This window comes from Carlito syrichta, unplaced genomic scaffold, assembly GCF_000164805.1.
Source record: "Carlito syrichta isolate Samal-C Ts95f unplaced genomic scaffold, Tarsius_syrichta-2.0.1 Scaffold100614, whole genome shotgun sequence".
Classification (NCBI taxonomy): domain Eukaryota; kingdom Metazoa; phylum Chordata; class Mammalia; order Primates; family Tarsiidae; genus Carlito; species Carlito syrichta.
Window position 1 is genome coordinate 22,226 of NW_007044710.1, and position 13,320 is coordinate 35,545.

At 48.9% G+C, this 13,320-nt stretch overlaps 1 protein-coding gene across 1 annotated transcript; it reads left to right on the forward strand.

The window, feature by feature from the left end:
• The first annotated feature begins 9,021 nt into the window (after positions 1 to 9,021).
• On the forward strand, positions 9,022 to 10,260 carry VSTM5 (V-set and transmembrane domain containing 5). The gene is made up of 4 exons (XM_008064133.2): positions 9,022 to 9,439; positions 9,486 to 9,812; positions 9,914 to 10,054; positions 10,169 to 10,260. Exons 1-4 carry the CDS (start codon positions 9,022 to 9,024, stop codon positions 10,210 to 10,212), a joined length of 930 nt encoding a protein of 309 aa, XP_008062324.1. The 3' UTR covers positions 10,213 to 10,260.
• The last annotated feature ends 3,060 nt before the right edge of the window (positions 10,261 to 13,320 follow it).

A 13,320-nucleotide genomic window follows, 5' to 3' on the forward strand; every position in this document is an offset into this window, starting at 1 on the left:
GGACATTGAAAACAACTGTGTCTATCCTCATCTATCAAGGAGATGGCTAGAAATTTAGCTCCTCTCTGCTCTTCACGTAAAATTCAAGTGAAGATGCAAAGTAAACTGCTTTTTTTCCCTCCTTTTAAAGACGAGAATCTTTTTCTGTCACCCAAACTAGAATGCAATGGCACAGACATAGCTTACTGTAAATCAGACTCCTGGGTTCAAGGGAAACTCCTGCCTCACCCTCCCAAGCAGCTAGGACAACAGGTGTTCAACGCTACATCTGGCTGATTTTTTGGTTTTTGTTTTTGTAGAGATGGAGTCTTACTTATGTTGCCCAGGCTGGTCTCAAATTCTTGACCTCAAGCAATCTTCCCCCTTGGCCTTCCAAAGCACAGGGATTACAGGTGTGAGCCACCACACATGGTCACAAAGGTAAACGTTTAACCGTCAAGCTTTTTTTGAGCCAGGCACAATGGTTGGTACTTGTAATCCCTACTGCTGGGAAGGCTGAGGCAGAAAGATCCCTTGAGCCCAGGAGTTCAAGGTTGCTGTGAGCTAGGATCGTGCCATGGCACGCCAGCCTGGGAGACAGAGCAAGACTCTGTCTCTGAATCTTTTCTTTAAAGTTTAGTGGGCAGATTGCTTAGTCCAATCAGGAAAACTTAAAAAGATTTTTAAAAACACACTTCTTAAAAAATTATCAGCTCAGTAAACACTGAAAATTTCAAAATTATATAAATAAAATTATCTTATGATCCAATCTCTGAGGGGTAATTCCTGTTAACAGTTTAGCATGTTACTACAACATTTTTCCATGTATAATATGTACATACTAGTACATATTTATGCAAACACAAAGGAGATCATACCATGCTGTTTTATGAATTTATTTTTTGACTTAGTACATCAAAGGCATCTTTCCTTGCCCATGAGAAGTTCATCCTTGTAAGTGGCTGCCTGGCATCTATCTACAAGTAAAATCTCAGGCACTGAACCCACCTCCTGGAGTAGAACGTTATACCAGGTTTGACTATTGGCCCAGCCACTATGTTTCTCTGGGCTTATTCTGGAATGATTTTAGCATGCAGTGCAGAGGCAGTTATTCATTAATTCAACTTTTTTAAACATTTGACAAACAACCTTAAAATCCTTGGAACTGTTAATATTTCATCTTCGTCATAGACCATTTATTCCTAAATACATGTGGTAGATCGATAGGAAGAGAAGCTCATTGTTCCTAAAACCTAGTTGGATGTCTGGTCAGTCTGTCTGATTAAGAGGCAGCATTTCTCAAGTTTTAGCAAACTCAAGACTTAAATCATATCAAGTATCTTTTCTGACTGCAATAGTATGAAACTAGAAATCAGTAACAGGAGGAAAATTGGAAAGTTTTCAAATGTGCGGAAGTTAAACAACACACTCCTAAATAACTAATGGGTCAAAGAAGAAATCAAAAGGAAAAAAAAACCACCACGAAACCAAAATGGAAACACAACATTTCAAAAAGTATGGGATACAGCAAAAGCAGTTCTAAAAGGAAAGTTTATAGCTATAAATGTCTACATAAAAAAAAAAGAAAGCTGTCAAATAATCAACTTAACTTTACACCTCAAGGAACTTGAGAAAGAAGAACAAACTAAGCCCAAAGTTAGCCAAAAAATATAATAATCAAAATTAGAAAAAAATTAAATAGAGACTAGAAAAACAATACAAAAGAGCAACAAAACTGAGTTCTTTTTTTAAAAAAGAGAAAAATGTAAAACTCTTAGTAGACGAAGAAATGAGAAAGGACTAAAATAAATAAAATTATGAATAAAAGAGTAGACATTATGATTGGTACCACAAAAATACAAAAAACTGTAAGAGACTACTAAGCCAGGCATCTCACATATGTAATTCCAGCACTTTAGGAGGTGAAGGCAAGAAGATTGCCTGGGCCCAGGGGTTTGAGACCAACCTGGGAAAATTGGTGAAACTTCATCCCTACAATAAATCAAAAAAATTAGCCAGGCATGGTGGCATGCACCTGTAATTCCAGCTACTTGGAAGGCTAAAGTGGAAGGATCACCTGAGTCCAACAGGTTGAGGTTGCGGTGACCATGAGCGTGCCACTGAACTCCAGCCTGGGTGACACAGTGAGACTCCAACTTGAAAGAAAATAAAAGAAACCACTATGAACAATTATATGCCAAAAATAGGATAACCCAGAAAAATTGATAAATTCCTAGAAACATACAGCCTGCCAAGACTAAATCACAAAAAAATAGAAACTCTTAACAGACCAGTAATGAGAAAGGGCATTAAATTAGTCATCAAAAACCTCCCAGCAAAGAAAAGCCCAGGGCAAGATGGCTTCACTGGTACATTTTACCAAACATTTAAATAATTAATGCCAATCCCAAACTCTTCCAAAAAACTGAAGAGGGGGAACACTTCCAAATTTATTTTACAAGGCCAGTATTACCCTGATACCAAAGCCAGTCAAGGACACTACAAGAAAAGAAAATCACAGGCTCATATCCCTGGTGAACATGAATGCAAAAGTATTCTACAAAACACTAGCAAACTGAATTCAGCAGTACATTAAAAGAGGCATAGCCGGAGCCCAGCAGATCAGTGCTGGGGTGGCCGTGAGTGTGCCACGGCACTCCAGCCTGGGTGACAGAGTGAGACTCTAACTAAAAAAAAAAGCATACACCATGATCAAGTGGGACTTATCCCTGGGATACAAAGATGACTCAACATATGCAACTCAGGAAACATAAAATGCCACATTAACAGAATGAAGGGGGGAGATCATATAGTATCAATAGATGCAGAGAAAACATTTGACAAGTTCAATAGTCTTTCATGATAAAAGCCCTCAACAAATTAGGTATAGGAGGATTGTACCTCAACATAATAAAGGCCCCATGAGACAAGCCCATAACCAGTGCAGACTCAATGGTGAACAACTGGAAATTTTTCCTCCAAGATCAGGAACAAGAGAAGGGTGCCCACCTCACCACATCTATTCACATAGTACTGGAAGTCCTAGCCAGAGCAATTAGGCAAGAAAAAGAAATAATAGACATCTAAATCAGGCAGGAAGAAGATAAATTGTCTCTGTTTATAGATGACATGATCTTATACATGGAAAACCCTAACAACTCCACTAAAAAACTGTTAAAATTAAAGAACTCAGTAAAGTTGCAGGTTACAAAATCATACAAAATCAGTTGTGTTTCTATACATTAACAATGAGCTACTGAAAAGGAAATTAAGAAAACAATCTCAGACTGGGCTCGGTGGCTCAGCCTGTAATCCCAGCACTTTGGGAGGCTGAGGCGGGTAGATTGCCTGAGCCCACGGGTTCGAGACCCACCTGGGCAACTTGATGAGACCTCGTCTCTACAATAAATCAAAAAATAGCCAGGCGTGGTAGCGTGCACCTGTAGCTCCAGCTACCTGGAAGGTTGAAGTGGAAGGATCGCCGGAGCCCAGCAGGTTGAGGCTGCGGTGGCCAGGAGTGTGCCACTGCACTTCAGTCTGGGCGACAGAGTGAAACTCCAACTCGAAAAAAAAAAAAAAAGAAAAAACAATCTCATTTACAATAACATCAAAAACAACAAAATATGTAGAAGTAAATTTAACCAAGGAGACGAGATCTATACACTGAAAACTGTAAGATGCTGATGAAAGAAAGTGAAGAAGACACAAATAAATGGAAAGATATTTCATGTTGTAAATGGAAGAATTAGAACTGTTAAAATGCCCCTGCTACCCAGATCTACAGACTTAGTGATTGCAATGCCTATCAAAATTTTGGGTTTTTTTTTTTTTTGAGCAGGAATATCACTGCCACCCAGGCTGGAGTGCGGTTACATGCTCACAGCCACCGTAGCCTTGATCTGCTGGATTCAGGTGAAACTTCCACTCAAGCGATCCTTCTGTCTCAGCCTTCCAAGTAGCTGGAACCACAGGTGCATGTCACCACACCCAGCTAATTTTTTGATTTAGTGTAGAGACAAGGTCTTGAACCCCTGGGCTCAGGCAATCCTCTTACCTCCACTTCCCAAAGTGCTGGGATTACAGGTGTGAGCCGCCATACCTGGCTCAAAATTTCAATGACATTTTTAACATAAATTGAAAATATAATTCATATGGAATCACAAAATACCTTGAATAACCAAAGCAATCTTGAGACAGAACAAAGCTGAAAGCATCACACTTTCTGATTTTAAAGTATGTTTCAGAGCTGTAGTAATCAGAAGGGTATGACACTAACATAAAAACAGACACACAGACCAGTAGGACAGAATACAGAGCCCAGAAACAAACCCAAACATACATGGTCAGCTAATATTTGACAAGAATGCCAAGAATACACAATGGGGGACAGGCACAATGGCTCACACCTATAATCACAGCACTTTGGGAGGCAGAGATGAGCCCAGGAGTTCGACACCAGCCTAGGCAACATAGGGAGACCTTGTCTCTGCAAAACACACGCAAAATTTAGCCAGGTATGGTAGCATATTCCTGTAGTCCTAGCTACTTGGAAAGCTAAGGTGGAAGGATCACCTGAGCCCAGGAGATCAAGGCTGTGGTGAGCCATAAGCGTGCCACTGCACTCCCAGCCTAGGCTGGTGAAATTAACCCAAAATGGATTAAACACTTAAGTGTGATACTGACAACCATCAAAGTCCTAGAAGAGAACAGGAGAAAGCTCCTTAGCATTGCATTGGTCTTCACAATGACTTCTTGGATACAACGCCAAAAACACAAGCCACAACCAAAAATAACTAAGTGGGACAACATCAAACTGAAAGGCTCCTGCACAGCAAAGGGAACAACAGAATGAAAATGCAATCTATGGAATTAGAGAAAACATCTGCACACCGGGAAGGAGGGCGATATCCAGAATATATAAGGAACTCGTACAACTCAATAGTAAAACAAAAACAAGCCAAATGGGCAAAGAACCTGCAGAGTCATCTCTCCGAAGAAGACAAAAACAAACAGGTACATGAGAAGGGACTTAATCACAGGGAAATACAAACCAAAACCGCGATCACCGCACTGTGGGAGGCTGAGGCTGAGGCAGGAGGATTGCTTGAGGCCAGGAGTTCAAGACCCTGTCTCTAACCAAAAAAAATTGCCTGATGCGGTGTTGTGCACCTATAGTCCTAGCTACTCAGGAGGCTGAGGTGGGAGGATCGCTTGAGTCCAGGAGTTTGAGGCTGCAGTGAGCTATGATCATACTGCACTCCAGCCTGTGCAACAGAGTGAGACCCTGTCTCAAAGGAAAAAACACACACACACATAAAATGAGAGATCATCTTACTCCTATTAGGATGGCTATTATTAAAAAGATAAGATAACAGATGTTTACAAGGATGTGGAGAAAAGGAAATCTTTGTACACCGTCAGTGGGAATGTGTATTGGTATGGCCATTATGAAAAACAGTATGGAAATTTCTCAAAAAAATTAAAACTAGAACTGCCACACTATTCAGCAATCCTACTGAATATGTTGCATATCCAAAGGACTTGAAATCAGCTTATCAAAGAGATAACTGCACCCACATGTTCATTGCAGCTTATGTCAGCAGCCAAGACATGAAAACTACCTGTGGCCACTGAGAGATGAATGGAGATACATATATGCCATTTACTATGTGGGCATGTTGCTGGCTCGCGTAAAAAATAAGAGATAGTGATTATAAAATATAACTGTAGCTGGCACAGAAAGCTTTACTTAAATGTATTTCTCTTCCCTATAAGAATGGTAACTTTTAGATGTGCCTAACTCTTCAAACCACCCAAGCAGCAACATTCCTATCAGGAAAAGGCTCACGCTTCTTCTTACTGTAAATATTTGGTCATCCACTTGTTCATGTACTCAACAAATATTTATTGACCAACCACTATGTGCCAGGCCTCATGCGGGGTGCAAGGGGCACAGGGATGAAGAGAACACCTCAGTTCCTGCCCTCCACGACTGACCTGGAATTTTGCCTGCCTTCTTCCTTATTCCAGCAACCTGAAGCGCTGTACTTTGTTCTGTGTTAAAGAATAACTATGTCGCATGTTGAGGGCTTGAATGAGAAGGAGCGGTCCAGGGAGCTTTGAGAAGAGTCCTTGGGCATCTGAAGGGCTCCTGCGTGCTGGAAGAGAACTTCCGTAGTCCACGTTGCCACAGAGGGGGCGGATTTCAGGTGGAAGTGAAAGATTTTCTAAGTAGAGCTTCCCCCAGTTGGAAAGAAGTTGCCCTGTGAGTAGAGCGCTGTCACTGAAGGAAGCCTTCAAGCCAAGGCCGAAAGATGAGCGCTTTGTTTTGTTTTGTTTTTGAGCTGGAGTCTCACTCTGTCACCCAGACTGGGCTCAGGCAATCCTTCCGCCTCAGCCTTCCAAGTAGCCGGAATTACAGGCATGCGCTACCATGCCCGGCTGATTTTTTGATTTATTGTAGAGATGAGGTCTCGCCAAGTTGCCCAGGCGCGTCTCGAACCCGCAGGCTCAGACTATCTACTCACCTCAGCCTCCCAAAGGTGCGGGATTACAGGCTGAGCCACCGAGCCCAGCTAAGATGAGCGCTTTGAACTCCCACACTCCGTCGGGAGTTAGCTAGCAAGGTGCCTTCCGCCTCACAGGGTCTGTGATTCTTTTATCATGCTCCCGGTGTGCACAGCGCCAGGCCAGGACTCTGCTGGCCTTCAAAGGTGACCCATGAGTAGACCTCGGGGCCACCCCCTGTGATATAAACACAGGATGCAAAAATCACCTGTTCAAAATGATCTCTAATCTTTCTCAATGCCAGAATTTCCCAAGTTGCCCATTCTCTGCCTTTAAGACGTGAGAGCCCTTGTTAAAATGCAATTGCTTCAAGGAAATGATGGTGCTTAAAAACCAGCGGAGCCGGGCTCGGTAGCTCAGTATGTAATCCCAGCAATTTGGGAGGCCAAGGTGAGTGGACTGCCTGAGCCCACGGGTTCGAGACCCGCACCAGGCATCTTGGCGAGACCTCGTCTCTACAATAAATCAAAAATTAGCTGGCCGTGGCAGCGCACACCTGTAGTTCCAGCTCCTTGGACGGCTGAGGCGGAAGGATCGCCGGAGCCCAGCAGGTCAAGGCTGCGGTGACCGGGAGTGGCCATTGCACTCCAGTCTGGGCAATGGAGTAAGACTCCAACTCAAAAAAAAAAAAAAAAAAAAAAAAAAAAAAAGGAAGGTTTCTTTTGGACAATAAGGTAAAGCTGTTTGAATATATACTGTATATTAGAAAGTATTGGGCCAATGTTAAACGTCTTGGATAGATAATGATGTCGTAGTCATGTAGAACAGCTTGTTCTTAGGTGAAGTATCAAGATGTCTGCAACTTACCCTGATGATTCAGAGAGAAAATTGTTTAATGTTGTAGTTTTAAAATTTTTAAAATATATATATAAAGAGAGAGAGAAACAAATGTGGAAATTTGTTAACAATTAGTGACTGGGTGTGGTGGCTCACACCTGTAAATCCAGCACATTGGGAGGCTAAGGTGGAAGGTTTGCTTGAGCCCAGGAGTTCAAGACCAACCTGGGCAATATAGCAAGACCTCTTCCTGACCAAAAAAAAGAAAGAAAGAAAACTAATGAATCTAGGAGAAGGTATACAGTACACAGGTGTTAGCTGAGCCTGACTTTCAGATTTTCCTTAATATCTTTAAAAATGCAAAGTGTGGGGGAAAAACCATTTCTGTTACTTGGCAGCCATAACTCTTGAAAACCCTTGTGACTTCCCGCTCTTTCGCGTGGAACTTGCTGGACTATCTCCAGTCACCTGGCCAGGCCATAGAGAGACCACGCAGGATGGGAGAGGACGGTGGGAACAATCTGGAAGGCAGCAGGTGTGGCCACTTGGAGCCAGCCGGCAGGACCCCGGGGCCAGCGGGGTGCCCAGAGCATGAAGGGCTGACGGGAAGCCGAGGGGGAAGCCCCGGGACGGGCGCCACGCTCAGTCCTGCCTGTTCCCTGCCGGTCTCAGCCACCCTGGCCACGTCTCTGGTGTGTGGGGACGCGGTCACTTTCTGCGCCCTCCACTGCCAGCCGCTGGCCTTGGAGTTGGCACCGAGGCTGAGCTGACGCGCTTGGGCGCCAGTGGCCCTGGTGTGGATCCCAGCCCTGCCCAGTGAACTTGGACAAGCTCCCGAGCTCCTCCGAGCCTGGGCTTCTTCGGGGTGCGTCCTCGGCGTCGTGGTCGTGGGTCGTGTGAGGCTTTCGTGAGCTGATGGCTGTTGGGCGGGGGCCCCAAGCCTGGTGCCTGCGACCCGCTCGGTGCACGCTCACGACATGCATGTACGCAGACACGTGCACTCGTGTGCACAAGACCAGCCGGCGGCACCACTTGTCATCCGCAGACTCAGCAGGAATCTCTGCTGGATGCTGCTTTGCTCCCCGCCCCACATCCAACCGGCCAGGTGTGCTCCGTCCCCCTTGCTTCCGGATGCAGGCCCTAAATCAGACCATTCCCCTCACCTCCTGGGCCGCCATGCCCATCTCCTATCTGGCTTGCAGTCGCCACTAGCCACTCCTCTGCCTCCCCCTTGCCCGTCTTAGTCTGTTTTGGCTGCTCTGGCGGATCCCTGAGACGGGTGGTTACAATGAGCAGCGGTCTACGGGACTCACATTCTGCAGGCCGGGAAGTCCGGACCGAGAGGTGGTATCTGTGAGGGCCCTCGCAGCGTTGCCCGTGGCGGAGGGTGGAGGGGCTGGGCGCGCCTTTCCGTCAGGAGCCGGCTCCCAGGAGCTGGGCCGTAGTCCACTCATGAGGACAGTGCCCTCACAAGCTTGCCACCTCCCAAAGGCCCCATGCGACACCTGCATGGGGGATGAGGACTCCAACACGTGAACGTGGGGAGCATCTTGGGAAGCAGCAGCTAATGGGGACCGTCGTCCTCCTGCCTCAGCCCTCCTGCGACTTCTGTCCCCGAGGGCCCGGCCCTGGACGTGGCTCACGGCCAGCTCTCCCTCCTCCTCTCCCAAACCCTCCCCGCTGCGCACGCATTCCAGCATGCTGCCTGCCTTCTGTCCCGCAAACAGCGCCCTCCTCATCCTCACCACGCAAGCCGGTGCCGGTTTCCTTCCCCGGAAGGCTGTCCCTCTGCGCCTCCGCAGGGATCCCCTCCTCCGCCTCCCCCTCCTCCGCTTCCTCCTCCACCAGGGCTCAGCCCAAAGGCCATTTCCTGTGAGGTCTTCCCAGGCCGTCCTGCCTGCACCCCGCCGTCACCGTCCCCTGACGCGTTCGCTGGAAGGCACCGCCATGGTCTCCAACTGTCGCACTGGCTTATTTATCCCCAGGATGTCCTCCTTCCAGGAAATGAGCTCCAGGGAGCCTGCATCCCGCTCACCGCGGGAGCTTCCACACCAGAACCCAGAGCAGTGCCTGGCCCGTCCTAGGCACTCCCTAAATATGACCCGTGATCTCGTGCGTAAATTCACGTAAGTGTGCCCCACACCCTGCGTGTCCTCCTGCAGGTCAGGGCGTGTCCCTGTACATCCCCCAGGCCGCCATCAACGCCACCGTCAGAGAGGACATCCTGCTTTCCGTTGAGTACTCGTGTCACGGCGTGCCCACCATCGAATGGACGTACACGTCCCCCTGGGGCGTGCAGAAGATCGTGGAGTGGGAGCCGGGGACGCGGGCCAACGTCTCCCGAAGCCACAGGGACAGAGTCTGCACCTTCGACAACGGCTCGCTCCAGCTCTTCGGTGTGGGCGTGAGGGACTCTGGCTCCTACGTCATCACCGTGACCGAGCGCCTGGGGAGCAGCCAGTTTGGCACCATTGTGCTGCACGTCTCGGGTAAGACGGCCGGAGCCCGGCGCCCCCGCCCAGCGCGCGCGTGGGAGCTGACCTCAACGCTCCAAGAGGTGTTGTCTTCCCCTCCCCGCCCCCACGCGCAGAGATCCTCTACGAAGACCTGCACTTTGTCGCCGTCCTCCTCGCCTTTCTTGCTGCTGTGGCCGCGGTACTCGTCAGCCTCATGTGGGTTTGTAACAGATGTGCATACAAATTTCAGAGGAGGAGACGACACAGACTCAAAGGTAACTCCCTGGGCCCCGGGGTCCTCCGTGCGTGCTTCTGAGGCGGGTGGCGCGAGTCCCCCGCTCCCACCAAGACAGCCCTGCGTGGCTCCTTGGCTGCCTTTTGCTTTGCAGAGAGCACAGCCGAGGAGATGGAGCTGCAGGGCGTCGAGTGTTAGGCAGGCGGGCGCCTGCCCTCCTACCTCGGGACGAAGCCATCCATGGAAGGAGCAGGTGCGCTCCCACCCCCGCTGTGCGTTGGTCTCCCTGGCCCTGCCACGGCAGCCACTCCCAAGGGGACCGCCTCGAGTGGGCAGCCCTGACGCCCGGAGCTGAAGACCGGGGACGGGGCATCCGTTGTAGCCTCGCCCCGAGGCAAGGAGAAGCGTGATGGAGGCTTCGAGCCAGGCGCTCGCTTGGCTGCAGCTTCAGGCCATGCTGACCCAGCCCACGGGGGTGTGGGCGCCGGCGGCCGCTCGCAACACGGGCTCTGGCCGGGTCTCCTGTCGGCCCAGACCACCCCAGATGGGCGGGCCACCAATGCCGGAACATGCTCTCTGTGCCTTTGCGTCCCGCCTGCTCCGCCACCCGCGGGCCACCAGCGCCCCATCTCGCATCCTGCCAGCCGAGGAAGCTGTTGGGAAAAGATGTGAGGCTTCTGGACAACCGATGGCCCCAGAAACTGAGGCGGAAGAGACTGGGTGGGTGGGGGTGCTGCTGTGCGTGGTGACTTGCCCTGAGGCCAGGCCCGTGGCTGGCAGCTTCAGGAGAGGAGCTCAGGGCTCTCCTGAGTGGCCAGCTTTGGCACGAAGAAAGAGAAAATGATCTTTCTCTTCCTCCCATGAAACGCCCCACAGGACATTCCCGGCATCAATTGGACTTTCCCTCCCGTGGCTCAGACTTAACAGTGCATCGTGCTATGGGCAGCGTCTGGCCTCCTGCCAAGCTGGAGGGTGCCAGCTTGTGAAAGCCTGCCCCGCGGCGGGACGACTGGAAGACCCACCATCTCAGGCCTTGGGGCCGTCCCCCTCCCCCTCAATCACTGACACTTCACGCCCCGAGTCAGGCCCTTGCTGTCTCCTGCCTGGGCTGAGGAACACTTGGCCCTCACCACCTCCCGTCAGGTTGTCCAGAGAAGCCCACCACATGCACAGCGCTCTCTGAGCGACTTGAGAAAAGTGTGAGGCTTCCTCAGGATCTGGAAAGCTATGCAGGAAAGCACTGTCCTGGGTGTTGGGAAGGATCCACTGCCCTGGGGTCTTGGGCTCCAGGAAGACTGGGGACTGGACCAAGCTGGCCTTGGCCGTTCTCCCTCGGGTTGTTGGGCGCCATGTTTAGCTGACACTTCCTCCATCCAGCTTCCAGGTAGCACGGTCTAAAAGCAGGCATGAGCTTACTGTCCATTCTCTTTTTGCTCTCCAAGATGCGTAGCTGCAGACGCAAGGTACCACCCCAGGTGTGATGTGTCCCCAGCCTTCAGCTGCACGCAAAATGGTCTTTTGTGCTGGAAACTTCTTTTCTTTTCCCCCTCCGTTCAGGTCCCCAACGCCCACATCTTTTCTGCTTCTGAGGTGGCAGGCGAGGAGTTGCCTGGAGGTCAGGTAAAGGCCTTTCCCTGAACAGTGACTCCAGTGCTCCAGGAAGGGATCTTTTGGGACATTCACACGGGACTGTCAGAGATCCAGAGAAGGGCTCCAAGGGCAGTTCTTGGTTCAGAAGACAAGAAAGTGGCCGGGCACGTGGCTCACTCCTGTCATCCCAGCACTTTGGGAGGCCAAGGCAGGAGGATCACTTGAGGCCAGGAGTTCAAGGCCAGCCCAGGCAACATAGCAAGACCTTGTTTCTACAAAAAGTAAAAAAATTAGCAGGAAAAAAAAGCCAAGAAAGCGATTGACCTACACGATTGATTTGCAGCTCTAGCGTCTGACACACACAAGATGCTGACCCTCAAGCCACCTCCTGTAGACACATATGTCAACACGCACACCTGTGTCCTCTCCCCAGGTAGCAGAGGAACCAGACCTCAGGCCAGGACAGTTTCCAGAGCCATGAAGAAACGGTGAGGAGTACCCAAGAAGACAGGGACTCAGTGATAATCTGGTGACTTCTTTCTCCTCTCACATACAGAAAGCCCACTGGCAGGAAACAGGTCTGGAGTTGGGGAGCCCTGGGAACCCATGTGCCTGTCCTCTTTCACGCGTCTGCTTCTCAGAGCTCTGCTCTTCTGCTCAGCAGAAGTCAGGGCTGACAAGCTTCATAATAGGGGAGAGATGGAAAAGGATGCTCGGTTAGGGGCTCTCCAGCACACTCAGATGTCAGTCAAATCGTCTCCCAAAGTCTCATGAAAGGGTCTTCCCTCAGCTTTCCATTTAACCTGGGAAAATGTTCTTCCTTGCACCTTGAGCGCTCCCGTCCTGAACTTACGGTAGGAAACGTTTGATTCCAGAGTCTGAGGCTTTTGTCTATTTTTCAAGAATAAATATGCAAATCATAGTACTTGGCCAGTGTAAGTGTTACGCTATAAGTTATGTTTTAAACTGTGAAAAAAAAGTGTAAAGAATGCATGGAATAAAACCTTGGAAGTACAGCCCTCGTTTTGTGTGTGAGCCCACTCTTGCCAAGAACTCGGCTCTGGTGCTGTTTCCAGTCAGCACTGAGCGAACATGATACCCTCAGCCACAGCCGAGGGGCTGGCACATATCTTGAACAACAGTGTACCCAACCACATTAGTTCTAACTAAACAGTCCTCAGCAGCTCAGAAAAATACCACCTTACTAGCGCCGCCAGTCTCCCCATATCACAGCCAGAAGACCAATTCAAAATGTGTGCTTCCAGAGCATGGACTGTAATTCAGGAGTTCTTTCTGTCTCTGGAAAGGCCGATACTGGGATGTGGCAGTTCTATCACCTAGTTTAGCCGGGCATGAAACGCCCCACAGGACATACATGCTGGTATAAACATTTGCCATTTTAGGACTGTTTTCACTTCCATTAAGTCAGAGGTGCTCCTTCTGTTCGGTCCTGGTGTATGTCGCGTAAGGGTACTGGCAGGCCAGCAATGCTATTTATAAAAATAGGCTTTAGGATTATTGAGACAACTTTAAATACCCAGCCATTGGCCACTTCTGTTTATCTTTTCTCAGCCAAATAAACAACTGTTACTTCTTTTCCCACACTTTGTTATCGCTCTGCTCTTTATGGATATAAATAACAACAGATCATTTATCAAAATTGTAACTTAAAACATAAGTAAAAAAGAAAAAAGAACATACACGCTCTGTCAGCAG

Coding starts and splice junctions, on each gene's coding strand:
- VSTM5 (XM_008064133.2), top strand. CDS start 9,022: ATGCTGCCTGCCTTCTGTCCCGCAAACAGCGCCCTCCTCATCCTCACC. Junction 9,440..9,485: donor TATGACCCGTGATCTCGTGC/GTAAATTCACGT, acceptor GTCCTCCTGCAG/GTCAGGGCGTGTCCCTGTAC. Junction 9,813..9,913: donor CATTGTGCTGCACGTCTCGG/GTAAGACGGCCG, acceptor CCCCACGCGCAG/AGATCCTCTACGAAGACCTG.